General features: G+C 40.3%; 1 protein-coding gene across 1 annotated transcript; it reads right to left on the bottom strand.

The window, feature by feature from the left end:
• Positions 1 to 8,519: 8,519 nt before the first annotated feature.
• Positions 8,520 to 16,314, bottom strand: LOC114060398 (vitamin D 25-hydroxylase). The gene is made up of 5 exons (XM_027889877.1): positions 16,060 to 16,314; positions 13,553 to 13,694; positions 12,638 to 13,270; positions 10,419 to 10,748; positions 8,520 to 9,819 (listed from the first exon to the last, which is right to left on the bottom strand). The coding sequence occupies exons 1-5, from the start codon at positions 16,312 to 16,314 to the stop codon at positions 9,644 to 9,646; spliced, it is 1,536 nt and encodes a 511-aa protein (XP_027745678.1). The 3' UTR covers positions 8,520 to 9,643.
• Positions 16,315 to 26,495: the final 10,181 nt, after the last annotated feature.

Genomic DNA, 26,495 nt, shown 5'->3' with positions numbered 1-26,495 from the left:
TCTATAAGGAAAAAACTCTCTCTGTTTCCGGAGACCTCTGGATATTATGGAGATACAAAACTGTCAAAATGAATTACTTGGATCCTCTTCCTGTGAGTTCTTCTTCCACGACAAAGTTAAACGGTGAGTCTAAGGTTCAAAATGAAAGGAATTGTGTAACATTACCTAAGGTAAGTTCAAACTAACCAAGTTTGTGTAAGACCTGCTTTGCTTTGTGCATGGAACCATTTCTTTGTACTTCTTGCATTCAGTTTTAACCACAACAGTGGCAGTTGAATCAGCAAAGGGAGTTAGCAGAATTCAAGACCTCACTTTCAGCTTTCGTGCTTCCTCCTAGGCAGGCGTAGTTGAGACTGGGCTTCTGGATCCTCTGAAAGCATGCACAGAACTTGAGGTAATCCAGGGTGTGTTATTGCCCAGAGAGGTTGGAGTCTCCCTCACTGGAGATATTCCAGAACCATCCAGATTCAACCCTGTGCCACGTGCTCTACGATGACTCTGCTTGAGCGGAGAGGTTGGACCAGATGACGCACTGCGGTCCCTTCCAACCTGACCCAGTCTGTGATTCTGTGTGGCACTAACATTCACACGGCAGAACTTTCCCATTTGCCCCAAAGACATTTGAGAAGTGTCTCATACACTGGCGAGTGTATAAGTGTATGATTAGGAATCTCAGTCTCAGAGACAAGTTTTGGAGCAAAGGGATGGAATTTGCTTTGAGTGTGAGAATAAGAAAGAGGATGTAAGGACGACATAGACACCCAAATATACAAAAGATATTCTGCTGAGAGACAGTTTATTGTCTCGAGCCATTTCATACTCAAAGTAGTATGGAAACAGGATATCTTTGGCAAATTACAATACTTGGGTTGTTAAAAATTAAAATAGTAATGGAAACAATGATAGAATTATCACAACTTAAGTTGTGATATAAGTTTTAGAAAAGTGATCTTTCTGTGGCCATTAAAGATTAGATGAGAGAAAATAAGTGTAGGAAATTGATTAAATGAGATACAAAAAGTATGATCAAGACGGTATTTTGCTCTTTTTCCTCCAGCTTTCTTCAGAATTGTGTTTCTGGACAACATGCTGCTTCAGTCATGTCTATGTTAAGGCAAATGAGATAATGAATTTCTTTCACTTTTGCAATGAAGTAAGCTTTTAACTTGCTATAAAAATTATACTGCAGATTCTCAGAGATGAAACTGGCAAAAGAACACAATTGTTAACTGCTCCCTATCTGGTCTTAATTCAACAGGGCCGTAAGCAGTGAGTATATTTGCCCTCTGCTAAATGAGAAAGAACAACATCTTATATTTCAGAGGGAAGAAGAAAGAGGAAAGCAAGCTGATGGACTAAGCTGCTATAGGATAAACATTCATTGCACTTGAGTTTTCTAGTTGGCAGTGGCCCTCCTGGCATAGTGTACATCCCCTGTATCCTTATGAATCCAACCAATAGATACACAACTCTTAACTGAACCATCTCAGTGATTTTGTTGTCCATTTGTTACTCTCATTTCTCAAAGACATTTCTGGCCTAGACTTGGTTAGTGTCATTTATAGTATCTTCAGTACTCTAAAACCCTCCAAAAAACAGAGTAACTAGCAGTTGCTTGTTTTGTTAATAATAGCATTAAGCTGTAGAAAGTGGTTCCAGGGAAGAAGAAACTGTTTTTCTTTGATTCTGAGGTGGAAACATCTGTCCAGAAAAAGTCTGAATTTAAATGCTACTGTGATACAGTCAGAATACTGAACAATGAATGCTTGAAGTGTATGAGTGATTAATGCTTACTTGGTTCTGTGGGACACTACAGACACCCTTTAAAAAGGGCACAACATAAACAGAAATGTTGGACCGGAAGGGTTTTTTTCGGAATCTGTAGCCCATGAGTCATCTTTTGATTTCTGTACTTCGAGAGATCATAGGTGATAGCAACTGGTGTCTGTGGTAGGTTCTACTGCACAGGCTGTGCTACCTGGCAGAATGTTACTGTCTGTGAAATGCAAGTGAAGAGAGAGAAATCTTCTAGTGAGGAGAAACCTTTTGCCTTCTGGTTTACCTGTGAGGCTTCAGAAGTTAAAAAAAGGTAACATGAAAGGAACCAAGCCTTTAATGGTGAGAGACCATGGTGTTTCAAATTATTCCTACCATTCACCTTGTGATTTGTCCATGTTCTAAACATCTTGCCAAAAAACAGGTGATGAGTCACTTCTGACTCATCTCTCCAGATCAGCAGAACCCTTTGCACCTTGAATGAGATCAAAGTATTTTCATTTAAATTGCATATAAAACAAAAAACTAAGGCTCAGCTTAAAATGCAAGTATTACACCAAAAATCCAGAGGATAACATTGACACAGCAGACTTTCTCCCCTGTGCCAATTGGATGTGGAAACTTGCTCCTATAAGTGGTCATTCAAATGGACTTAGTTTGCCTCTCTTTCTTTTGTCATGACATTCATCCTATTAGAATTTATTAATCTCTCTGGTATTGCCAATTTATCTGACTCATACTAACTAAGCTTTCTCTCAGGCAAAGAAGTGAATGAAGAAGCCCTCCTATTTATCTTTGAGAATGGATTTGTAGTCATTTTGTTCTATTCATCATAAACAAGTCATGACCAAAATACTGTTTCAGATGTCACACCACAGGAAAAATATTTGTCCATTAGACAGATTGCAGAATTCCAGTACAGACCAGTGAGACTGATGACATGGTCCAAAGAGAAGGAGAAATATAAAATTAATTAGAGATTTTTCCCTGTCTAGAGAAAATGAGACTCAAGTGACATACTCTAAGGTTACTTACTAAGACTGCTTCAAAGAGTAATCAGAATAATGCTTTTGGTCTTAATAGTATTTAGGATAAGAAGTAACAGCTTTAGATTGCAAGAAGGAAGATTCAGGTTCAACATGGTTAATTTTCTAAGGATTGAGAGGGCTGTGGCTCACTGAAATAGATAGTCTTGGACTATTAAGGAAGCCTTTTAAAATAAGTCTGAAAGATAGCTTTTAGAAAAACATGTTAGTGGATCAGATGAGTGAACTGCATAATTGAGATGCTTTCTGGACCTATTTTTTAAATACTAGCAGTAGAGATGAGATCTGATATGGATCACCTTAAATACCAATAAGAAATTGTGCACAACTATAGAAAACAGCCAAATAGTAACATTATTTGTTATATACTGATTCTCTATTTTAGTGAATAGCAAAATATTTTCATTTACTGAGCATTTAACTGGTAATTCACCTCCCACTAGAAACAGTCTTTCTATTTGTGGAGGGAAAGAGCTAGAATCCTCTTGAAAAAACAGACAAGGTTTGAAGCTCAGCCAGAGTTAAGAATCTGTCTAGTGGTCAACTTGTGAATAAATGGAGATGCAGTAGCCAAAATGTTGTTTTTTTTTTTTTTTTTTTTTTTTTTTTTTTTTTTTTTTTTTTTTTTTTTTTTTTTTTTTTTTGTGTTTTTTTTTTTTTTAAAGATGATTATCCAAATTAGTTTGCTAAAGCTAATTATATTTTAAATATTTGTCAAGCCATATGGGCCTTTCTAGATTTTAAGAAAGTGCATACTTAAGACATTGGGAGGTGTTGGACACTTTTGAAGATGATGTAATTCATATACTTACAAAAAGAATTAGTTTAAGTGATTGGGGATTTTTAGATAATTTGTAGTGTTTAGCACTAAGTTTTGTTCCCATCAGCAATGAATTATTCTTACAGTCTCTTTTCAAATTTGTCATCATGGCATTCATAATGACCTAAAGAACTTGAATATTCTATAGAATATACCTACAGTTTGTGATTAAGTAAATCCAATATTGGTATGTTGCACTTTCCTCTATACTGTGGCAGTTTAGACCATACATTCTTTGAGAGAGAAATGGTATGTCTTTACACAATGTAAAATAAAATGGAACAAAATCTGAAAATGCCTTGAAGAGGCTTTAAAAAACAATTTTCATGTGTCCAAAGAAACCCAATTAAATTAACCTCCTAAGCTATATAGGCACAAGAAGGGTCATAAGCACCTACATTTTTTCCAGGAAAAAGTAGGCTTAAAAATTCTGCTGTGGTGCATGTTTAGCATCGTTATTATTTTAAATGGGCTTATTGTACAAGTTGAAGAGAACCAAAATGGCATTTGGACTCCTTAAATAGGGATGCATGTGGAGAAGGGAAACTTAATTACCTGAGAATAACTAGAATTCTTTAAAATGTTTCATCCACAGTTATTCTGTTATGTACCTTTCATTCCTTACTGGTATGAAATCCTACCTGGATTACCTTTATTAGTGAAGAACCTGAACAATGAGACCTTGTTTTGGTGAAGGTGGAACTCTCCATGGGGCACACAGTGGGGTTCCTGTTGTCTAGATGGTAAGGATGGGCCTAATGGGGTTAAACATCCAAACAAATGAACTTTAATCTTTTTAATATGTTTATCTTTTTAATATGTTTCATTTTTTTCAAGCCTCTGAAAATCATAAAAGATTTAATTTGTTTTAGAATGAGTGTAGAGAAGGAAGTCAGAATTTGAAGAAAGCAGCAGAACAAACAGTAAGTTTAACCTGCTTTCTGGTAAATTGTATAGGCCAGTCTATATCACATGTAAAATTTTAGGCAAGCAGCCATCTGCTGCAGTAATAGTAAGCTATTGGATTAGATTGCACATTCCTGATATGCTCCATTATTTTAATGGGTTTAATCTATTTGGAATGTTACTTATTCAGAAGAATGTAACAAACGTAATGTCTCCCAAAGCCTGGCAGCCTTCCGAAGGAACGACCACTCTGGGTATGGGTTCTGTCTAATTCTAATGTCATCGAGGTAGTTGACAGCCTTCAAAAATACCTAAAGGGATAATCTAGAAATGGGAGAATCTGCTGATCCTCAATTTATATTGTTATGAAAGGACAGAATAAGGCATAATATTTCTAGAATGGTAGTTTGATTGGATCTTGATTAGACGATGGGTTTGAATTGTGAGGCCCAGTACAAAAAAAACACCTTGGCCATGCAGCTGGTATGAAAATGCATGTCTGTATCTTCACAGAGCAATTTATACTGAGGGCTGACCTTTCAAACTCTTATTGAACAGTCCCCTGCACTTGGCTTGTTATCTTGTGTATTCATCATTCCGTCTCTCTCGATCAAAGGTAAATTCTGTTGTCTTCACCAGTATGATTTCCTCCCCCTACCACCCTGCATTTAGCCTGAATCCTTATATTTTCCCATTCAGTGCACTGTTGCAAAAATCACATTTTATTTTCACTGCTTTTTCTAAGTGATTTGACTATTTTTCACTGTGTTTCTCTCTGAGATTGCTACTTTTATTATGAAAGTGCTACCTTATGACAACATAATCTGCCTCATCTACTGCTACTTGCACAAACCCTTAGGCTTAATTCAGGCTAAATAATGCAGATTGGTTGTTATTTTCGCTATTCAGACAGCCTGAAATGGAATGAGATTCAGAATCCAACTGTGTATCAGAACAACATACTAAATCATGAAAAGCCCTACTTGCTGCATGAGCTCAGGCTGCTTTAGCACTTGAATAGTTAGCAGAGGTTTGGAGTTCAGAAAGTGGTGATTGAGACAGGAGTGACTACTGTAAAATCATGTCATTAATTGGATGCAAATTAGAACCAGATCACAGAAGAAGAAAGGTCTAATAACTAATTTTAAAGTTTTGGTAACAATCCAGGATTAACTATCGTCACTGCTAGCTGTATACCTGGTTCTGCATTTGAAGGTGTTCAAAGTATTCACTTCATTCCTAGTTTAAAGATATTTCATCTTGACTTCTATTTATGTTGTTGTCTACTTACTGAAGAGATCATTTATCAACTTTTTGGACTCAAGTCACAGTCCCATGTTTGGTAAACCAAGCAAATGAATTATCTTGAATGTGTCACTAGCCAGTACATTGTACTGTACATTTCTGTGGATATTCTGGTGTATATTCTGGATCATGCTCAGTCACCCAGGTGATCCAAAAACTTTATAACAGTGCCAGTGGGTCACCAAGTCTGAAGTGGAAGCGTCTTAGCTTGGACTTGGTGCTGCCCTGATATGATTACACACTATTTGGTCAATTTATAAGTCAGTAGAAGTACCCTGTAATAATCCAGAATATATTGCATAAGCATATTCTTATTCATTTTTATGGCTTTATAGGAACACTATTGTTTTGTTTTGTTGGTTTTTTTTTTTTTTTTTTTATATATCCTCTTTCAGCTATAAACAACAGAACAAGGCTCAGTATTCAAGGAATGCTTGTGCCAGCACCAAATACTTATATAGCTTCCACAATTGTCAATGGTTGGACTCAATGATCTTAAAGGTATTTTCCAAGCTCAATGATTCTATGATTCTATCCTCATTCAGTATTCCATAAACAAAAGATCTTTTGGCTGAACAGTTAAAATTCATGTTTAACTAACAACCCACCATGAACCCCAAGCTCTTTCAGAATTACAGCTTTTAATAGAGATGTCCCTCATCCCATGCCTGTTTTTTGTGTCATTGGCTCATACACAGATGCATTTATATTTGGACATGCCAAAAAAGGCCAGAGTCCAGAAGGAAAGACCTCCTTTCTGTTGATATTGGATCTGGCCCACAGGGGGTCAAAAACATACTCTGTGAAATGAATGGATTGTAATGTGAGTGTATGAAATGGTATCTTACCTTTTTCAGTGCTAGGTGCCAGATCATGGTTCTATATAACCTAAATTATACTGGATTACAGTCACTTTGCTCTCTTTAAAGATCTCTGTGTCTCCTGGGCACCACATTTCTCTTTACCCACGATACAGTGACACATCCCCATAGCTGAAGGAACTATTGGTTCTGTGGCAATTTTCCTTGCAAGGTCAGAGTGCTTCCAGTTCTAAACTACCATCATGAATTCAAAAAGGTCATTCTGCAAAAGACAAAAATGAGAGGTATTATAAATACTGGGGGGAATAAAACTTAGGAAAATGGTAAAATAAAGAGCACAATAAATTACATTAATATGCAAAAATGAGGGGTCATATCTTAAATGTCAAGAAATCTCTTGATCAGTATCTGGACACATTGTTTTAGTCCAAAATGTTAGGACACTTAAGGCCAGACAGGAAAAATTGCTGTTTAATGCTTTTTTTCTCATCCTTAAATTCTACACAAGAAAAAGATATACTGGTTAATATATCAGCCTTTATTTCCAAACCAGTGTTGAATAGCAGCCAGCTGCTATCTATGCTAGATATTTTAGCCTTTGAAAACTCACCAGGAAATTCCAAACATCTGGCTGGCTATTGATATTCATTTCTAATGAATGTTGATACAGTGGAGAAATTCCAGAGGACTGGAAAATATTCTTATGTCAGTATTACAAATTATTAAATTCGATGACTAGGATAATTCTAAGTAAGAGGGAAAATAACAAAAAAGTTGATACAGGATGAAATGGCAGATATAACTAAAACTGATAAAGATTTATAGAAAAGACAGTTTGTCAAATGTATTTGATTACTTAAACGAGACTGTAAGTTGGCAGATAATGGTAAAAGTTTGGATTGATATTCTGAGGCTTTTATAAGGCATTTTGATTTAGAAACCAGAATGACATATAATCAATATGGTTCTCATTAAATGGATTAAAGACTAGTCAGGACTTAGATCTCAAAATACCTCAGCAAAAGGGAATTATAACTGGCCAGCTGCATTTTGAGCATAGCCACCCGCAAGAACTTGTTCTTGATGTTTTTTAATCCTCCCCACACTTCAAGTAGCAACATTTGAATCATGTTTTAACCAAAGGATGGCATGGAGTTCCTGCAACCTAGAAGAAGGCAAGACTAGACACTGACAAAGCTCTGGCTGTCTGATTTAAGAGCACAGGGTCAGGTATAGAAAGAATTAACATGAGTACAGAACTGTAGCTTGAACTCCTCAATGTTGCTTTATACTGAAGGCACCCAGTTCAGTAGATTCCACAAGTTTTACTTTCGCATTTCACAAGCACCCAACATCTACTTATGCAGGTATCCAGAAATGCCTCAGTCATAACTCCTAAACCCGACTGTTTGCCAGTGTCTTAGGAGTGGTTTATTCATGGTTTTCATGGTGTGCCCAGTGCACAGCAGTCAGATTTCCATCCTTCCTCTCTTGAGTTTTAAATCCTCTCTAGGAAAGGCAGTTAATTATTCAGCAAGTGGAGTAGCTTCCCCACCCTCTTCAGAGCATGAGGAATAAGTGTTTGAGCTGCTTGCTGTGGGACATGCAGGTGTGACTACACTCAGATGAGTAAATTAATCTGGACCTGCTGCATCTGAAGTCAATAGGCTGTTATGTAAGTGAACTGGTATTAGCTCTGATTCTTCTCTTTTGCTGTTTCAAAAGAAAGGAAGTATTTCTGAAAACGTCGGGTCAGCAGAAAAATACCTTTTCCTGCCTTTCAACTTTCCTGCAGCTTTAAGTTGAGGCATTATTTGAGTAACAGCAGAGTTTTAACACTCAGCCTTGTCCTCAAATAGCAGCTTGCTCAGTGTGTGTTTTGTTCTGAACCCTGTTCTGAGGCCCTCCCTCCCCACATGGCAGGGACAAAACATGCAGTATTTAGAGTATCTGGTTCTCCTGTAGGGTCTGCAGACACAAATCTTATCTACCAATAACCACAAAGCTGTCAAGAATAGAAGATGAAGCTGGCAGAAGTCAAGAGTAGCTCCTACACCTAATATTTGTGCTTAAAATGCATTTAAGGTGTTTCTCTCCATCCTATCCCAACCTCCCTCCCCAAAAACTCTCTTTTCTGGTCAGAACGATGAGCAGGTTATTTTCTCTGCTCATAGTACAGTTACATGTGACTGGTAACATAAACACTGGGTTTTTTTTCAGACTATTTAAGCAGAGATTAATCATTACATAGTGCTTCGTGTGGGGAGGCAATGGAGGACACGTGTCTGGAAATGCAACATAATGGCAAAAAAGATTCCTGTAATTGTCAGGATTATGGCAATAATTGAACACTTTTTGTCCTTTGCTAAATGAGAAGGAAGTCATAAAAGATCCTGAAAGTGAATTCAGTTACATGATTCACTAGAAAATTATGACCACCTAGGAATACAGAGCAAGGAGAAAGAAGGATTAAAATGCTTTAATAGACAATCTGTCAAGGCTGGAAAAGATAGTTTATTCTTGGTTACAGAAATTTAAACAGATATCTTTTAAACCTTTTTAGCTATGAAAACTTAAAGAAGAATTATAAAGAATAATGTAAATGAGATTTCCATGGATAAACATTTTGAACCACACTCTCCACGCTTATAAAAATATCCTCTCAAAGTAAAATGGCTTGCTAAGTAATTAAATATATAAAAACCATATCAGAAGTTAGATTCAAAATAGACCTGTGTAGTGAAAACATCAGTTTTACACAGGATGTGTTCCACACTTTTGGTTCCATTCTTTTTTTGTGAAAACCAAGTAAAAAGAAACTATTTAATTGTGCATAAACAGCCAGAATTTATCTGCAAGTCCTTTAAGTTGCCTTTCTGGCATGAACATGTTTAGAAATAGAAGGCCAAGTGGATCTTTAGCTGCAGCTTGGAGCACTGTGCTCCACCTGACAATCGTGACCTTTCTCTTCACCGTCTCTCTGCACAGATGAGGTAAGGCTGTGGTTGTAATGTCATTCCTAATCTTGGTTTGAGGTCTGGAATCACTCCATGAGGGAAATGCAGGTGAAATCGTTGTAGTAATGAAGTAAAAAACAAGAACATTTCCATTCGAGCTAGTTGTTCTCCAAGACAATGTCTTCTTCCTGGATTGAAAAGAAGGTTTCAAAAAGATTATAAATATCTGCAGTTGCATTTTCACTCTTGTTATGAATAAGAATGGTGATTTCTGTGTTCTAAGAGGAGCTGTATGAACTTGCTGGTAGTACTGTGTAAGAAGAATAAGTGATAATTTACACTAAGAAACAGATTTTAGAGATTTTGTTGCTCTCACCTCACAAATGCCACTGAAACGAATTGTCAAATATATTTAGATATATTTATTAGCTACTTTTTCTTGTGTTCAAGTACCAATCTAGACAGAAGATGCTTTAAAAAATTATACTGTTAATTTCAGCCTTTCCCCCCTACTATTTTATTAATTACATCTACTTCCAGTCATTATTAACTGGCCATTATTATAACTTTGTAAGGTGTACTTCTGTTAGTTTATAAATAATGATGAGCTCACCTATATAAAAGATATTATGCTAAAATTTGTTATCTACAGAGTACATTATACTGAATATCTTCAAAATCTTCTTCATCAGAACTGAGGACATCATTCTGTCCCCTTATTGCCATCATCTCTAAGTTATACATCTCTGGATTTATGAAAAGGAACAGTGGAAGGAAGCACTCTTACCTAGTGAAAAAGGAATAAATGCATCTTTCTTGACAAACTGCCCATTGCTGTCCAAAAATCTCTCAGGAAAAAACACTTCTGGATTGCTCCAGTACTTTTCATCAAAGTGAACGGAGTAGAGGTTTGTAATGACTGTGGTGCCTTCAGGAATTGAATAACCACGCACAACAGTATCTTTGGAAGTTGCATGGAAAATGCCTAGAGGAACTATGTTACAGAACCTCAGAACTTCGTGCAGAACCGCCTCAGTGTATGGCATCTTGCATTTCTCTTCAAAGGTGGGCATTTTGTTTGGGCCAACGACTAGATCCACCTCTCTTTGAACTTGCCCTGTTAGGAACAGCAGTAAAAGCTGATGTTTATTGTGCAGTAGCCTTTACATTTAAATCTAAGCCAAAATATATACTTTTAAAAGAATACTGAAACATGAAGTATCTTATATAAAATATAGTACCTTACAAACTTTTAAATTTAGACTCTATATTTCTCACCCAGCTAGTAGGAATCATTCCTAGCATATATACCAGTAATCTTCATTAGGAATGTAATTATTCTCTGCAATGTAAGATTGCATTTTAATATAGTTTTCTTTTCTTGTGTATATTTTTATTTCTGGAGCTCTTAAAAACTAAAGGAACAATCAAAGGGCTGTAAAAGATAAAGTACATTAAATACTTGACTGAACACAGATAAGACTCAAATCAGCCATTTGAATTTCCCCTTGTTTAATTCTGCTATGATTCTTTGGAATCGTCACAGTGTAAAATCATTCACTCTTGAACCTAAAATATCTAAAAAACACAGTGAGAATTACCAGGCACAGGAGCCAGAATTTAACTGAAAAGGAACAAATTCAATCACTGGGCTTTTTTAGCTATTTTTAAAATTAAGTTCACGTGTTATTGAAATAAACTCAAAGGTATTTAAACTGCCTCTTTCTGATGCACTTTCTTTGTTGAAACTGGCAAACAACTCCTAACTAAAACAAATCTGGACTTTTACAATTCATGTGGAACCAATAATGAAAATCTGGGCAGTAGCTGAAAAATTGTTCCAGAATCACCAGGTTTTTCAACCCGAAGTGACAACGTTTCAGGTCAAAATAAAGAGATGAAAAGCAGCTTAGTGAAAGCACTTGTGATGTAGTGGTGTGTCGGTGCATATTGTAACAGCTGAACAAAGGAATTCTATCTAAATAAAAAATAAGAGTAATTTTTATTTTTATCTAGATGAACTGTTTTTTAATCCAAATTCAGAAACTCATTGTATTGCAAGATCTGAGATCAGAAGATTATTTCAGGTGAGTGGATCTCTATAAAATCAGTCAGTGCATAGCATAAAGATATCTAGTTCCTATGCAGAACTTGAGAGCTCAAAAGCCTTTCAGCTAGAGGTAGTGTTATTGTCCCCACTCTGAAATGGTGACCAAATTGATGTTAGAGCAATGATTTTTGGTCAAAGTATCAGCAGTAACTGTCCAAGTTGTCTTGGCTGCTCTTCCTCCAAATACTGGAAGTCCCTAATTGAACCAAGCACTGCTAAGGGCTGGACAGGACAAGTGAAGTGGAGGCAGTGAAATTAGAGACATCACTGTTCACTTCTAAAATCCAAACTTCTACACAAAATGTCTGGGCTGACATTCAGACATCTATTGCTGTCTCACTTCAGAGTGAATGTAACACATCTTTTTTGTTTTTAAATGCCATTCTCTAAATATGAATGTCTATAACAAGTAAATTTATCATGAACTGAGGCACTTCAGATAAAAAGAAATTGTACCTAAACTAACCACAACCTGATTTACATTTTGCTGATGTTTGTGCATTTTTAATTTAGTTTATTACTTTCATATTTAATTGCACTTTCTTATTATTTATTAACAGCATAGGTTAGTATATCTGCCAACAACGGACCATGCATCACAACGCTAAATTTAAATACATTAGAAATACTTAAAAATATTAAAGCTTCATAAAAATGTATTCATAATGTAATATGTTAAAATTTGTTGTGATGCTTGACTTTTGATATCCTCTTTTTCTGCATATAAAACAAATTTTTCACCTCTTCCCATTGTATGTCTGGTAAATGATACAATAGACTAATACACACAAACATTCCTTTTGGTTACGACTATGGATCACTGCATGACTTTGAAAAAGCATTCTAAATTTGCAATAGGAAAGGGGATCAGTTCCTCAAAATGTCAAATTTCTTACCTTGAATGTTCGGATAAAGAGCCATAAATAACACTGCCCATCTTAAAACGTTTGTTGTGGTTTCTGTCCCAGCTATGATGAGTTCTCCAACAGAGAAAATTAAATTTTCTCTTGAATATGTAGATTCTGGATCGTTTTCAGTGCAATCCATCTCATCTAAATATGCATCTACAAAATGTCGAGGTGACTGAGGCTTCCTATTTTCAGAGACACGTTCAATGAGATCATGAAGAAAGTCATAGACTTCAGCTGCATTTCTAAACAGCTGCTGGTGTTTCCCAAATGGTAAGATACCAATCCAAGGAAAAGCATTATATAAAAACACGGAAGCACTAGCAGCTAATTCAATGTTTTCACTAAAAATCTCAATCATGTGCTGAAATTCGGTATCTTCATAAGTAAAACGTTCTCCAAAAATAATCAAATTAGTAATGTTTGAAACAGCATTTGTTATCAAGTGCTTAAGATCAAACGGTCTGCCTTTGTATGTATCAATGGCATCAAGAAAAAACACAGATTCTTCTGAAATTTTGTGTTCAAAGGACCTTTGACCATATCCAAAAATTCGAAAGGTATTTACAGCTAATTTGCGATGTTCTGTCCATCCTCTGCCATATTTACTGTTCAGTAAGCCTGAAAAAATATTTTGACACGTATTTTATGCAACGCTTTATTTTTTTTCCCCCATAAGAAAATAAAATCATTTAACAAGACAAAAAGAGAGACAAAAAAATTTTTTTCCGTGGAATGTAGTCCCGGAGTGACAATCATTTCCAAACAAAATTTTTTAAGAAGCATCACGCATTTTATGAAAGAAGATTAAGTAGAGAAAATGGCTAAAGCCAACGTTTCATGTGATCATGTCCATCTATTGGACAAAAATTACATTGTTATACAGAAGAAATTATCACTCACCTCCCATGTTTGTCAGCTTCTTAAACAAGGGAAGAGACGGCCTATCTGCAAAGATTTCACTCTGATGAACAAGGCATTCTTTCACTGCATCATAGCCATTCAGTACAACAGCAGATATACCTCCGAGATCAAGACTGAAGATCTTTGGGGGAAAAAACCAGTAAAAATTGTAAAACACTATTACAACCCAATCCTAGGAGCAAATAATGAGAACAAGTGATGAAAAAGTGAAACAACACTAAACAATGCAAAACACTTGAATAACCTTCAGTAGGGCATACAGGTAACCAGAGGTGGTACAGTTGTGGCATTACAGTAGAGTCTGTTGAGATAACTTGCTCTGTCAAAAGATAAAGCAAATTATCCCACACTACATGTTGTGCTTTGCTGTGCACCCAGAGTAACCAGTTCTCCAAAGTAAGGACTGGGACACTTTCACAGTCATTAAAAAAAGTGAATTTAGTACAACGATGCATATTTTTTGGAAAAAAAAAATTGTACTATCTCCTAGCATTAGGAGATGTAAGTAGGTAATAGTAGAAGTATATACTTATGTAATAATGCTACGTTATATACTTTATGTATATAATTTTTTTTAATAAGCATTGGAAATAAAGTACACTTTCTTAATAAATAAAGTCTACTTTCTTAATTTGCTGAGACTATTTCCACAGGAGGGAGAAAAGCTGTATTACTGTATCTGCTTCTCTCCCCTACTTGAGTCAAGGTAAATTCCAACTTAATTTGGTCAAGGGCAGTATGGCTGAAGTTCCTATCACAAAGACTCTCAACATGTCACTTAATAATGGCAGACACAGAATGTGGTGTCAGTTGTGAGAACAACCAGGCTGCTCTCAGTCCTTTCTAGGTCTGAACCCAGACACCAGCTTACTTTGCACAGGCTCCCAAAGAACCGGTAGATGATAGCAGTGAGAGCCATGAGGAGAGACAACAACTGACAGCACAGCCCAGCGAGGCCCATCTCCTGTTTCCACCAGTGGTTAGCACTAGATGCTTCGGAAAAAGATGCAGTACAGCCTGCAGAAGGTATAAACTTCTGCAGGATAAACAAAATGAAAATCTTAACCTAAGTTTTAAAAATTAAAACCAAGGCTAAACTCAAGATTGAAATCTTATGTCCCTTTCCATACTTTCCTTAGCATTATAAGTCTGTATTTTTACCTATAGAAATCTCTGTATTTTTCTTCATCTCAAAGCTGTTGACCTCCACAACAAGAAATTATATTAGTCTAATTATACATTCTGCAACAACTGGGTTGTCCCCAAAAAGGGTTGTCAGGCACTGGAATAGGCTGTCCAGGAAAGTGGTGGATTCACAATCCCTAGAGATTTTTAAAAGCTGTGTAGATGTGGCACTTGGGGTCAGAGTTTAGTAGTGGGCTTCATGTGAGGTTAATGGTTGGACCCAACGATCTTAGGGGTCTTTTTCAACCTAACTGATTCTATGAGTATTTTATTTTAGCGAACTTGATATTTTCACTGTTATAATGGCTCTTCTTTTTTATGTATGAAGAACATATTCCCAATAGATTTCTGTATATCACTTGTGAGTTTTGTATATTTTGATCTAGCTTATTTATCTTAATTCATATGTCATATATCATTTTAAAAATTCTTTTATTGTATTTTTCCAGAGCACCCCAAATCCCAACAGGCCGTTTTCAAGTTCCTCCAAATTTTGCAGGATCTTTTCTGACAGCATGTGACTAGAACTACATGCAGCATTCCAGGCAAGTAGAAAGTTTACTTTATTTGATGACATGTTTTCCTTCCTATTTCCATTCTGCTTGTCCTGGTGTTTTCTTGAAACACATTTACTTACTTTTCTACTGCCAAAACACATGCCTGCCTTTCCCCTTTAGATCTAGTTTTAACTTTTATGATCCTTGTAAGAATACAGTGCTGATGAAAAGAAAAACCTGACCTGTAAGAAAGTACAAAAATAAAATAAATCCATTCTTACATAGTAACACTAAATGTAAGTATCCCAAATATACCACTGAAGGTACATTGAAAGTATACTGGAAGTCCTTTGAAGGAAGGTGTTCTCAGTGAAAATGTTGCCTTATCCCAGCGCCTGCTCTTTCACTGTTGTAATTTTGTTAATTTTAAGCCCAGGACTTGTGGATATGAAACAAGGGAGTTATTTCCATTTTCACTGCACCCAAAACAAACAAACAAACAAACAAAAACCCACAAAAAGTAAGAATTAAGAGCTGGAGCTTAAGGAGGGAGCTGCGGCGTGAGAGAGAGGTGTAAACTCTTCTCGTTTGCCGCGATCCTGTCCCCGCTCCCACGGGACGGGTCCCGGCTCCGCCCCCCGCCCGGACACACCGGCAGCGAGAGTCGCTCGGGGCCGCTCCGGGACAGCTCCGGGGCACGGCCCTCCCGGCCGCTCCTCCCCGGGCTCCGCAGCCCGCCCCGCCCCATCCCGCCCTTCTCCCGCTCCGGGGGCCCCGAGGAGGAGGCGGCGGGAGCGGCGGTACCTGCCCGTGGATCTGGCTCTGCCGCCGCATGTAGATGTGCGGCTGCTCCGCGCCCAGCGCGGGGATGTTGCCGAGGAGCGGCAGCCCCGCGGGGCCGGGCGGGAAGCCGGGCGGCCGCCGCTGCTTCAGCAGCTGCCGCACCACCAGCGTGAGCAGCAGCCCCAGCGCCAGCGCCGCCGCCAGCGGCAGGAGCCAGGAGCCGCCGCCCGCGGCCGAGCCCGGGCGGTGCCCCCGGTCCGCCGCCGCCGCCAGCATCGGCCCGAGCCGCCGCTTCCTCCTGCACCGCCCCTCGCCCCAGCATTGGCCCGCGGGGGCTCCGCCCGCCGCGTCAGGCGGGCTCTGCCTTTTTTTTTAGTTGTTACTTCTCCTTTTTTTTTTTTTTTTTTTTTTTTTTTTTTTTTTTTTTTTTTTTTTTTTTTTTTTTTTTTTTTTTTTTTTTTTTTTTTTTTTTTTTTTTTTTTTTTTTTTTTTTTTTTTTTTTTTTTTTTTTTTTGTTCCCTTTCCTTTTTTTTCCTGGAATACTAATAAATTGGTCCCTTCGGGTTTATGGAGTGTTGAAACCCACCGCTGGATGACTGTGCGCTCTACGCGCTGACCTCTGGCAACCAAGAAAAGTAACCGGCAATTCTTCGCTCCTCGTAAAGTCTCAGTGGAGTCTAAAATCCACAGTTTTTTAGCTGTCCTTTCCCAGAGCCCTTTCGGGTCTGCGGAGCCTTGAGCCAACAAATCCCGCTGTGATTCCCACTGGCAAATCTGTACTTTACGGATTTCTAATAGTAGCTGGGTGGGTGGCAACTTCACATGTCATGCCTGTGGTTCCCTGTGCTGTGCAGCCTGTCCACGGCTCGCTGGCCCAGCCGCCAGCGGTGCCGAAGAACTGCAGCGGGAAAGGACCTCGCGTGTCTGTGCTCACAGGCAGCTGAGCATGGAAGGGAACGTCCCCAGTCTGTGTGACCGAGCCGCAAGGAGATCACATCCTTAACGTAACGTGTAAGGATCTTGTTATTCGGTGGGATGATCCCTCAGCAAAAGGGTCTGAGTTACAGAAGAGACTGAGATCTGTTTATCACAGAGGTCAGAGAGCAATGCTGCTGTGCCATGTGACATTCCTGCTAAAACACTTCATAAACAAATCCAGATTTGTTTCCACTTGCACAGGTTTTGTTATTCCATTACTACTGTTTCACAAGCAATTTTAGGCATAACAGAAGCATTCCTGGCCTGTTAAAATTTCTATGTCATGTGTTTCCAACTTGAGATGTCCTTTTTGTAGAATTCAGCTCAATATCTCTACATAGATGCTTAGGAAAGCTAATAAGGTCTAAACTGATAAGGAATTTATCAGTTATGTAAATTGGCTGTAGTCACGTACTTTACAATTTAACCATCAAATACCTAACTCTCAGTAAGTTTCTGTGATAGGGCATTCTGCTTCAAATGTGGCGGTACTGACCTGAAAGCACATGGAACAAAAGCAGATGTTGCACAGAAGGCAGGTAGCCAAGAACTCAAACGCAGCAAAGGACATTGCTCTGGGAGTACAGAGAGGAGGTAAGAGCTGTGGGCACAACAGGGGAACCAGGAGGGAAGCTGGGAAGTGACAAGGCATACCTCTTTGGCTAGAAAACCATCTGCAATGGATCTTGTCAGGTTTTGGGGCAATTAAAGTGGCCATCTGGGGGCTTGCTGGATACAGCACAGAGCTCTGAAGTGTAGAAAGAGAACGGGATTCAGAGAATGTATTTGCTTATATTAGCCCAGGTTGGGCAGGTTGAAAAGGACAGACATGTCACATGTTACAGTAACGTTTAACGAAGGCGAGTGCAATGGTGCTATCCTGGTTTTTCTCATGTGGATTTGATGCCTATTTGTTGTCCTGCTCTGAAGGCTGGTTGAGTGCATCATGGAAACTGTGCCAGTTTCCATGGGCCAATAGAGAAAGAAACTCTGGTTTTCAGGTGAGAAAGGCTAATTCACAACCTACAGACAATTACACAGAATTAACTTGCAAGATGAAATTGCAGTTGGTTACAGTGAGCATAGAAACATTAATATGCCACGTACATCATGCAGTTTATATGGTGAATGGTATGGTGTGCATGCATATGGGTGTTATTGCAGTCTCTGTTAGAAGGATGTAAACCATTATGTACCTAAACTTCCGTCTTTGGAAGAAAGAGCTTGGTACTTTTCTCCCCTCATCCTCCCCTTGATAAGACGACACTTGAACAGTTCTTAAAGTATCTGAGAAAACATAGAAAGAGGTATTATTGCTTTAGTTGATTTTTGCTGCCTATCTTCAACGTTCTGTTATTTAAGTGTGCAATACCCAGAGTTTTAGATGATCATGATTTCCACTTCATCTGTAGAAGAAAAGGAAGAAATGAAGGTGATTGGTAGTTTTGGCAGCAAGCACTTTGAAGGGGAAACCAGGAAAAAAGACCCAAGAAGAGGGGGGGGAGGAAAAGATACGGAAGAAAAGTTGAAATCTTTGACTAAAAAGGAAGGAATAGAGTTGTATGGGAAAAAAGCTATTTAACAATTAAGCAGAGGAATGAACAGTCAAAACTGACCTTACCATGGTTTTGAGCCTTGGTGACAGAGAAGAGATGGTGTTATCCACTGTAACAGAGGAAGGGAAAGTGAAGAGCGTGATTGCAGAACAATAAAATCCATTTTGGTCAAGCCAAATGCTAAAAGGTGGTGAATCAACCCAGAATAAGTCTGAGAACCTCTAAAGGACGCACAATTAAATGGAGGAAAAAGGATCAGCATGGACAAATGTGACTGAAAGTTGTCAAAAGTAAGTGATAAATAAACCCTTGTGGACAGATGAAATCACTTAAGAATGCAGGTTTAGGGATGCAAGACTCCAATGGCTGTCCAAGGGCAGGATTCCTTGCCAGTTTCTGATTGATCTTTTTTTTTTTTTCCCCTCTATTCATTCATTCCTTCAGAAGTGTGTGGGCAGCTTGTGCTGAATTGCTTCTTCGGGAACGTTTTACTCATCTTAATCATGGATGATCAAATGAGCAAACTCATAGGATGAATTAAGGTTTTTTTATTTCAATTATAAAAATGATGGCTGAGTAAAGAAACCCATTAAAGCATGTATCTTTATTAAATTCTAAAACATTGTAGTCATCAAGTTTTACAATTACTTTGCATTGGAAATTCTGTAAGCAGAAGTTGGAGACAATTAAGTAACAGGAAATGATTGTGTTCCTGTCCTCTCAAGAAAAGCAGAAAGCAACTATTTGGCTTTGTATTCTTTGACTACACGTACTTAGATATAGCTTTGACTTTTGAAGAAATATACTGACAGGTGTGGCTGTTCTTTTAGTAACAATATGAAGATCCTGAGGATTATTACACTGGGGAGAAAAATTAAGTGGTTTCCAAGTTCCATTAAATATCTCACAAACTTATATTTAGCTACAGTTTGAAACAATCTTCAGATTTTTTTATTCTTCAGTGTTGACATTGTTGCTGCACTTCTAGAAAACAAGGTAAACCTTAATCAGGTGAGAAAACAAGGTAAACCTTAATCAGGTGAGAGTGTTTCCATTCCTATAATAATGTCTCTTGAGCAGTGAAATCACGACAATATTTATAAAACGTTATGCAGGAAAACAATTTCTCTACAGCCACAATAGTAAAGGTTTTGCTCCTTTCCTTTGAGGGTGGAGGGGCAGGGAAAAGAAGGAGCTCTGTACAGATGCGTGTAAAACAGGCATGCTTCTCATGGAGGAAATTAATTTCGTAAGCCCACTGACGAGTTTAGAGTCATGTGCAGATGTTATCTATTACACTCACAAAGCTCTTTTTAATCCGTGTCATCATAGTGAATGATCACCTTATATGTTACAATTACCTCCTGAGCTAGGCCTATAATGATGGTGGTGCTTTCCAGATTTGCTAAAACAGAAAAACACATCTAATGTTTTCCCTTGTGAATTTAACGGTTAATGAAAAAAACCCACCTTTTCCTTCTTCACAATCCCACTATGCCTAAACATTTTATGTCTGTCAGGCAGGCTCATAAAGCTACGAGACTGGCTTAAAGACTGTAACTTCAAAAATAGTTTTGGCATGTTTTATTTTCTGGCTCTTTCACAGTATACTTAGGTCAATTCTATGTATAAATTTGGAAATTTTTCTTTTTAATTGATAGTCTCATGTGACTACTGTTTCCCAGAAACTCTGCTTTAAGTAGATTAGCAAATATTATGTTGGAATAGCCTTTGCCTTCACGTACTATTTACCAGCACTGAAAGGAGAGAAATCTTTTTAAGTCCCAAATTTAGCTGAAGGCACAGGCTAAATCACTGCCCTTGCACAGGTTCCTTTTTTCAAGAGTCAAACAACCAGCTGAGAAACAAGTGCACCCAGTCCTTCTCACATGGAGGGCTGTACTGGAAACAGCAGGATGTGTAGCTGTAGGACCTAACAATGCCAGGACAACTGCATGGTTCTGGCAGGGACTGAGGAAAATATGTTTATACACACACACACACACACACACACACTGTGGCTTCATCAGACCTCAGTACTGCAAGACAAAGAATGAAATGATGACACAAGATCTTCCACTCTTCTTATATACTGTAAAGAACAAACAGGGATTAACTTGAGGATTTAAGACACAGTTTCTCACCATACTTTTGCTGACATGCTCTGATGATATATAAGATAGTAGTATAGTAGTTGTGCAAGCAATAAAATCAAAGTTTTATAACTATGCTATTGCTTAACAAGATTAGGTTTCTGTTTTGAGCATGTTTGTTCAACTCTTATTTTACCTGCAGAGTGCATAAAACTGAAATGGAAATAGATGCTGATTTTGAAATATTTTTGGAGTGAGCTTTTACTCCATAGTTCCTCAATACTACGCTGGTAATGCTGCAAGTCTGCCCCTGGCTCTGATCAGTGAGCTGCTAAGGGTTCTCCTTGTCAGCCCACTGGAGGTGCAGCTCGGAAAAGAACTGGGTCTGGCTGGAGCATGGATGAGTTTTGCCAGTTGTCAGAGGGTTGGAAGCGTTTTGCCAGGTGTCATGAGAGAGGGTTGGAGCCTCTGTGAACCTGCTCCAAAGCTGAGCTGAGGTAATGCAGGACAGAAGATGACGCAGCCATACCCAGTTTCCTTGTGGTCTGCCCCTTCTGCCTTGCCAAGCAAACTTCAGGACAGTATGGCCCAGTCTGTTTTAAAAGATTTTTTTCACACTGGATTTTGAATATATAGAGTGAAATTGCTGCAAAACCTACAGAGCTGCTTTTTTTTTTCCTTTTTTTTTTTTTTTTCACAGTAGGAATGTTTCAATGAGATTAAAGTAGTATCACAGTGATCTTCTATTTAAAATGTCTTTCATAAATCAGTCTGGAGGCTTTTCTAAGGCATTTTGGAGGAAAATTTGCTTCCAGAATGATTCATAGATTTTTCAGTAATTAGCTCAACAGCAGGTCCACGTTCTCTAAAGTAGGCACTGAAGCAGCCCAAATTCAGATTTAATGTCCATTAAAATGGAAACACTTTAGTGTTGGGTTTTATATCAGTGTTCTGGTTCTCAGGAAAGTACTTTTATAAAAAAAAGAAGTTTTCATTTTTGGGCCAAATTCAAACCAAACTGCAAGATGGATAGGTAAAATATTATTTGTGTAGATAAGCTTGATGAAAACTTAAGCTAAATCTGAATATGGCTTTTCAGAGACTCTGAGAGAAGAACTAAACAAAGAACACAAACAATTAGGGATGCAAGCTTTACAAAAGCAATTGCCTACAAAAGTTTGGACAATCAGTAGTGCTTTGTTTCAGAATTTAAGCCAGTCTCTAGTTATTAAAATTACAGTATCACAGAATTTGGAGGTAAAAGATATGAAGAGAGCACATGTTGCTGATTATGTTCCTTCCCCAGAGCATCTCACCTATATATGTCATTACTGACAGATGTTAGAGTAACATGCCATAAAATCCTCCACTGAAAGACATGCCATAACTGCAATGCAGCCTATTCTTGCATGCCATTATTCTCACTTGTAGAAAGCACTTCTAACGTGTGGTAACTTCTCTGTTGCCTTTTAAGACTATATATATGAAATACAGTACCAAATTGTAGATTGTTATTGCTTCATGACAAGTATTTATATTTTTGTTATTATATTTCTCCATAATCTTTCCTTCTGTTAACTCTTTCCCCAGTCTTTGAGTTTGTTTCTCTAAGTTATGTTATGGAATCTCTGATAATTCCTACTGGCATTTTTCTGGACTTTCTCCAAATTGCCCAAGATTTTTGAGATGTGGCATGCTGTCCCAGTTGGAGTACACTAGGAGATCTAGATTTTATCAGCAACAAGAAGGTGTAAGGATTACCTCATGGGCCTTAAACAAGATATTCCTTCTAATATACACCTTGTTTTTACAGCAGCACAACGTTGTTAACTCTGGCTTAGCTTATTTAATTTTCTGCAGAGCAGGTTTCAATGAAGTGTTAAAATGATGGCTCAGCAGGGCTCGCTTTGCTTCATGAGGCTTATAGAGTCTTCCTAGGTGGCAGTGTTTGCTGGCGGTTCATGGAGACAGGATCCTGAATTAGAAAGACCAGACATCCATCAGAAACTCAGATAAATAACTCTCTGGCTTCTCTTTGTAAAGAAAGACCATGTGATTTTTAAAGCTGGCTTTATCATGGATTTTCCTTATCCACAAAAGCCTAATTAGGTGCTATGAAACACAAACTTTGAGCAGAAACCTGAATCATGCTCACCTCCCTCGTGAAGAACTTACTGTGTCTGTGGATCGTGGCATCATCACAGTCTACCCTCTCCTTTATAAGAAAGTCTGCCTTTCTCTGATATGAACCATTACTGGGAATGAAGATTTTATTTGTGCAGCTCAGTCTTGTCTTTCTTGAAGAATTACATTGTATTATTGAACAAAAATTGCAACATAATAGATAAATGTGTTATTTTTGTTTAACGGTATGTCAGCTGGTGACTTTTAAGAACGTCACTGCAGTGTCTGGGGCTTGTTGACATAATGGCAATATTTACACCAGATAAAATGGCCACACTTTCAAAAACATTGGTTGAATTATATCAAAGACTATAACATAGTAAGCAGTTGCATCTAGTGTAGAGAAAGTCCCTTTAAAATAACTCAGATTTTCCTTATTCTCTACAAATTTCAACAAATTTATTTGAAAAGGAATTTCCTTTTACTTGGAGCTGTGGGTTGAATTAAATAATCTGATTTCTTAAAATAATAAAAAAAATCCAGTAATTCTGTAGCTCTTAATTTCATCTGTTTTGAACTTATACCCATTGATTATTTTACCTGATATATTATCAGGTGCTCAAGAAAGCAGAACAAGTTCTTTGGAATAGATTGTTTCAGTAAATTTCCTAGTGCAGTAGTGCAAAGTACCCCTCTCTGCTAGTTTTTCCATTAATACTTAACCTCTAGTTTTGGATTTACCAAACAACAGCAGACCATCATTCTGTGAAAATCCTGCATCTTTTTTTCAGCTTCAAATAGACAAACCGGTCAACTCCCCTTCTTCTCCATCTTACGTATAAGAGAAAGGAGATTTGCAAAAAGCAAATATATCTGGGGAGACCAGATGACATATAGCTGAGGGGGAAAAATAGGATAAGCATTCCAGCTGGGAGTCCCTCCATTAGCGCTGGCAAGGAGCAGCCAAAGTGCTTGCCAACATCCAAGTGCTATATCATCTATACGTGCACAAAAGTAGATCTATTGGCATTTGTACCTGTTGGTTTAAATTTACGTTTCTTCCTGTGAAAGCTTAAAGTAGAAATGTTGGCATCTGAAATCCTGTAATCACTGCATCCTACAGGCTCCAGCCTGGGACCGAGTTGCACTGGCAAGAGAAGGACTTGAACTGACTGGAATCAACCACAAGAAAAAAATTAGCTTTTTCCTCCCTGAAGGAGGAAACCGAAATATGCTATTACAACATAATGGTCTGGATTTTTTTTTTTTTTTTTAAACTTTAAACCGGGAATTTTCTATAGGGACAAGGAGTAAATAATTCCCCAACGGAAATGTGAACGATTAACTGTTAACATGGGAAGAGAAAAGGAACAGTGGAGTTGAGGAGAGAGAGAGAGAGAGAGAGAGAGAAGAATTGTCAGGCTGGAAGACCAGTAATTTAAATTCCTACACTTTATTTCTGCTGATATAACTGTATAAATCATATTAAAATAGCAAAAGTGATGCCGAGCCCTTTCTTTAGGTGCTGCCTAATGCTTGTAGATGTAACCTCAGAAAAAAACACCTTAAAATCAGAACGGGAGTCCTGAAAACGGAAGAGATTTAAAATCAAATACTTAAACTCCTTCTCCCTGGGGATTCCCGTGATGAGCATACGTGCGAGGGAGCTGCCCTTTAAAACGAAGTTTCAAATTTGGCCGTGCCAGGGGGAGGAAGAAGCCTTCCAGCGACCACCCCCCTGTGAGGGCTGCAGCTCGCCAAGGGCTACGAAGACGTGTTAGGAAAAAAAACAACAACAACTAACCAATAAAACTCCCAAACAAAAAACCCCAAAAAAGTGGTTTTGGCTGCCATCTGGAGAAAAAAAAAAAAAAAAAAAAAAGAACACAGACCACAGACCCAAAAAAACTAAAGGGCTTTGCATTGGTCGTTCTGCAAAACGAAGGCGTGGAAGGGGCGCAGCGCCCGCCGGTGGCCATCCCAGCGCTGGGAGGGGAAGGAGCAGGGGCGGCCGAGAGGGGCTGGCACCCCAAAGGCTGATGGCGAAGGAAAGAACAAACCCTCGCCCTGCGGACAGCGACCCGCCTGTGGTTTTCTGTATGTCAGTGTTTCTTTCTAAACTTCCCAGCTAAAATCGCATCAACAAAACATCCCCCGCCCCGCGGCTCTCCCCAAAATTTTCCGGTGAAACGCGCGGCTCCAGCCGCCAGGAGTGACCCCTGTCATCGGCGTCTGCAAGAACATAAACGAGGAGCCGCCGAGATGTCCCCAGGGAAGCTCCCCGTCCATTTTGACAGTGAAACGAGCTATCCACCCTCCCCCGGCGCGGCCGCGCTCTGTGCGCGGGGTTTCGCTCGCCGCCGTGTCACCGCCGGGGCGGGCGACAGCGGCACAGGCGTCACGCACCGAAGCCGCCGGCGGCCGCCGGGAACCTGGAAGCATCAAGGCAATGCAGGGGACAGAGGGCAGGGGCGGGGACGGGCGTGGCCACCCCGCGCCGGGGATCCCGGGGACAATCTGCGCCCCTCGCCCGCCTCCTCCGGCCTCGGTCGCTGTGCCGGTGCCGCCGTCCTCGGCAGAGGCCCAGCGACTTCGGGTGGGCAGGAAAGGCGCTCTCGGGGGACGGTGGGAACGCTCTCCGCGCCCAGCCGCTGCTGAGCATCCCGCCGGCCCCGCTTCTCCCCCTCCCAAAGGTGTTCTCCCACCCCCGCGCCGCGTCGAGCTGCGTCTCCCCGTGGCCGCCCCCGCCGGGCCGGTACTTGCTGCGCCTGGGCAAACACACCACCCGGGCAAACATCCTGCGCGGGCAGGTGCGGTGCCGCCGGCCGTGACAGAGAGTCCTCAGCGGGTGATGCATGGGCAGCGCGCAGCTGCCCAGTAATCCCCGCCGGCGGGGCTCGGCGCCGTGCAGCGCGGGGGCGATCCCCCCTTGCCAGGTGCCTCTTCCGTGCACGGAAAGGCGCTGCACCTGTCCCTAAAGTTGTGTGATGGAGATGGTGATGCTGACGGTTTCCTTTAGGACAGCGGAGTTACTAGGCGGACCCGTTCCGGGGTGGGGGGCGGTGTGTGCGCCCGGCAGGGCATGGCACGGAGCGCCGCTCGATGCCGCCGCGGGGCCAAGCGTCCCTCGCTCCGGTGAGGAGCGGCGGGCGCCGGCCGCCAGCGCTCTCTCCTCTGTCGGGGCACTGAGGGTTCCCTGGGGTTGCACCCTCCGTGCGGGGGTCAGCGCTGGGGAGGCGGCGGCCGCGGGTACCGCGTACTGCACTGCATATCCCGGCCGTCCCCGCCAGCGCGGAGCTCCCGCCCGCCCTTACGTCGCCGCTGTCGGGGCACCCGGGCTCCCCGCTGGAGCCGCGGCGGCTGCCCGGGGCGGGGGGGCGGGAATTCCCGGGGAGGGAGCGGCCCCGCTCTGCAATGCGGTCCCGCTGCTGCAGAGGTCGCCACGCGTGAGCGCTCCCGCGGGGGAGCGGCGGGAACAGCCCCCCCGACGCTCCCTCCCTCCCTTCCTCCCTCCCTCCCTCCGCAGTGCCCGGCGGCGCCGCGCCCGCCCCGCGAAGGATTTTTGTGAATGGGACACGCGGGGAGCGGGCCATGACGTCACCGCCCAGCCGGACGCTGGCGCCCAATGGTGGAGCGGGGCCCGTCGCGCGGCCGCGGCGGTGATTGGCTGGCGGGCGCGCGCGGACGCCCACGCAGGCGGCGGCGG

This window comes from Empidonax traillii, unplaced genomic scaffold, assembly GCF_003031625.1.
Source record: "Empidonax traillii isolate 1590-97213 ecotype Southwest subspecies unplaced genomic scaffold, ASM303162v1 scaffold274:size1118153, whole genome shotgun sequence".
In the NCBI taxonomy this organism is placed as follows: Eukaryota; Metazoa; Chordata; class Aves; order Passeriformes; family Tyrannidae; genus Empidonax; species Empidonax traillii.
Note: the sequence above shows the minus strand (reverse complement) of the source record. Positions and strands in the feature narration are given on the sequence as shown.

Coding starts and splice junctions, on each gene's coding strand:
- LOC114060398 (XM_027889877.1), bottom strand. CDS start 16,314: ATGCTGGCGGCGGCGGCGGACCGGGGGCACCGCCCGGGCTCGGCCGCG. Junction 10,749..12,637: donor TCTTTATCCGAACATTCAAG/GTAAGAAATTTG, acceptor TGTTCCTAACAG/GGCAAGTTCAAAGAGAGGTG. Junction 9,820..10,418: donor ATTTATTCCTTTTTCACTAG/GTAAGAGTGCTT, acceptor TTTTCAATCCAG/GAAGAAGACATTGTCTTGGA.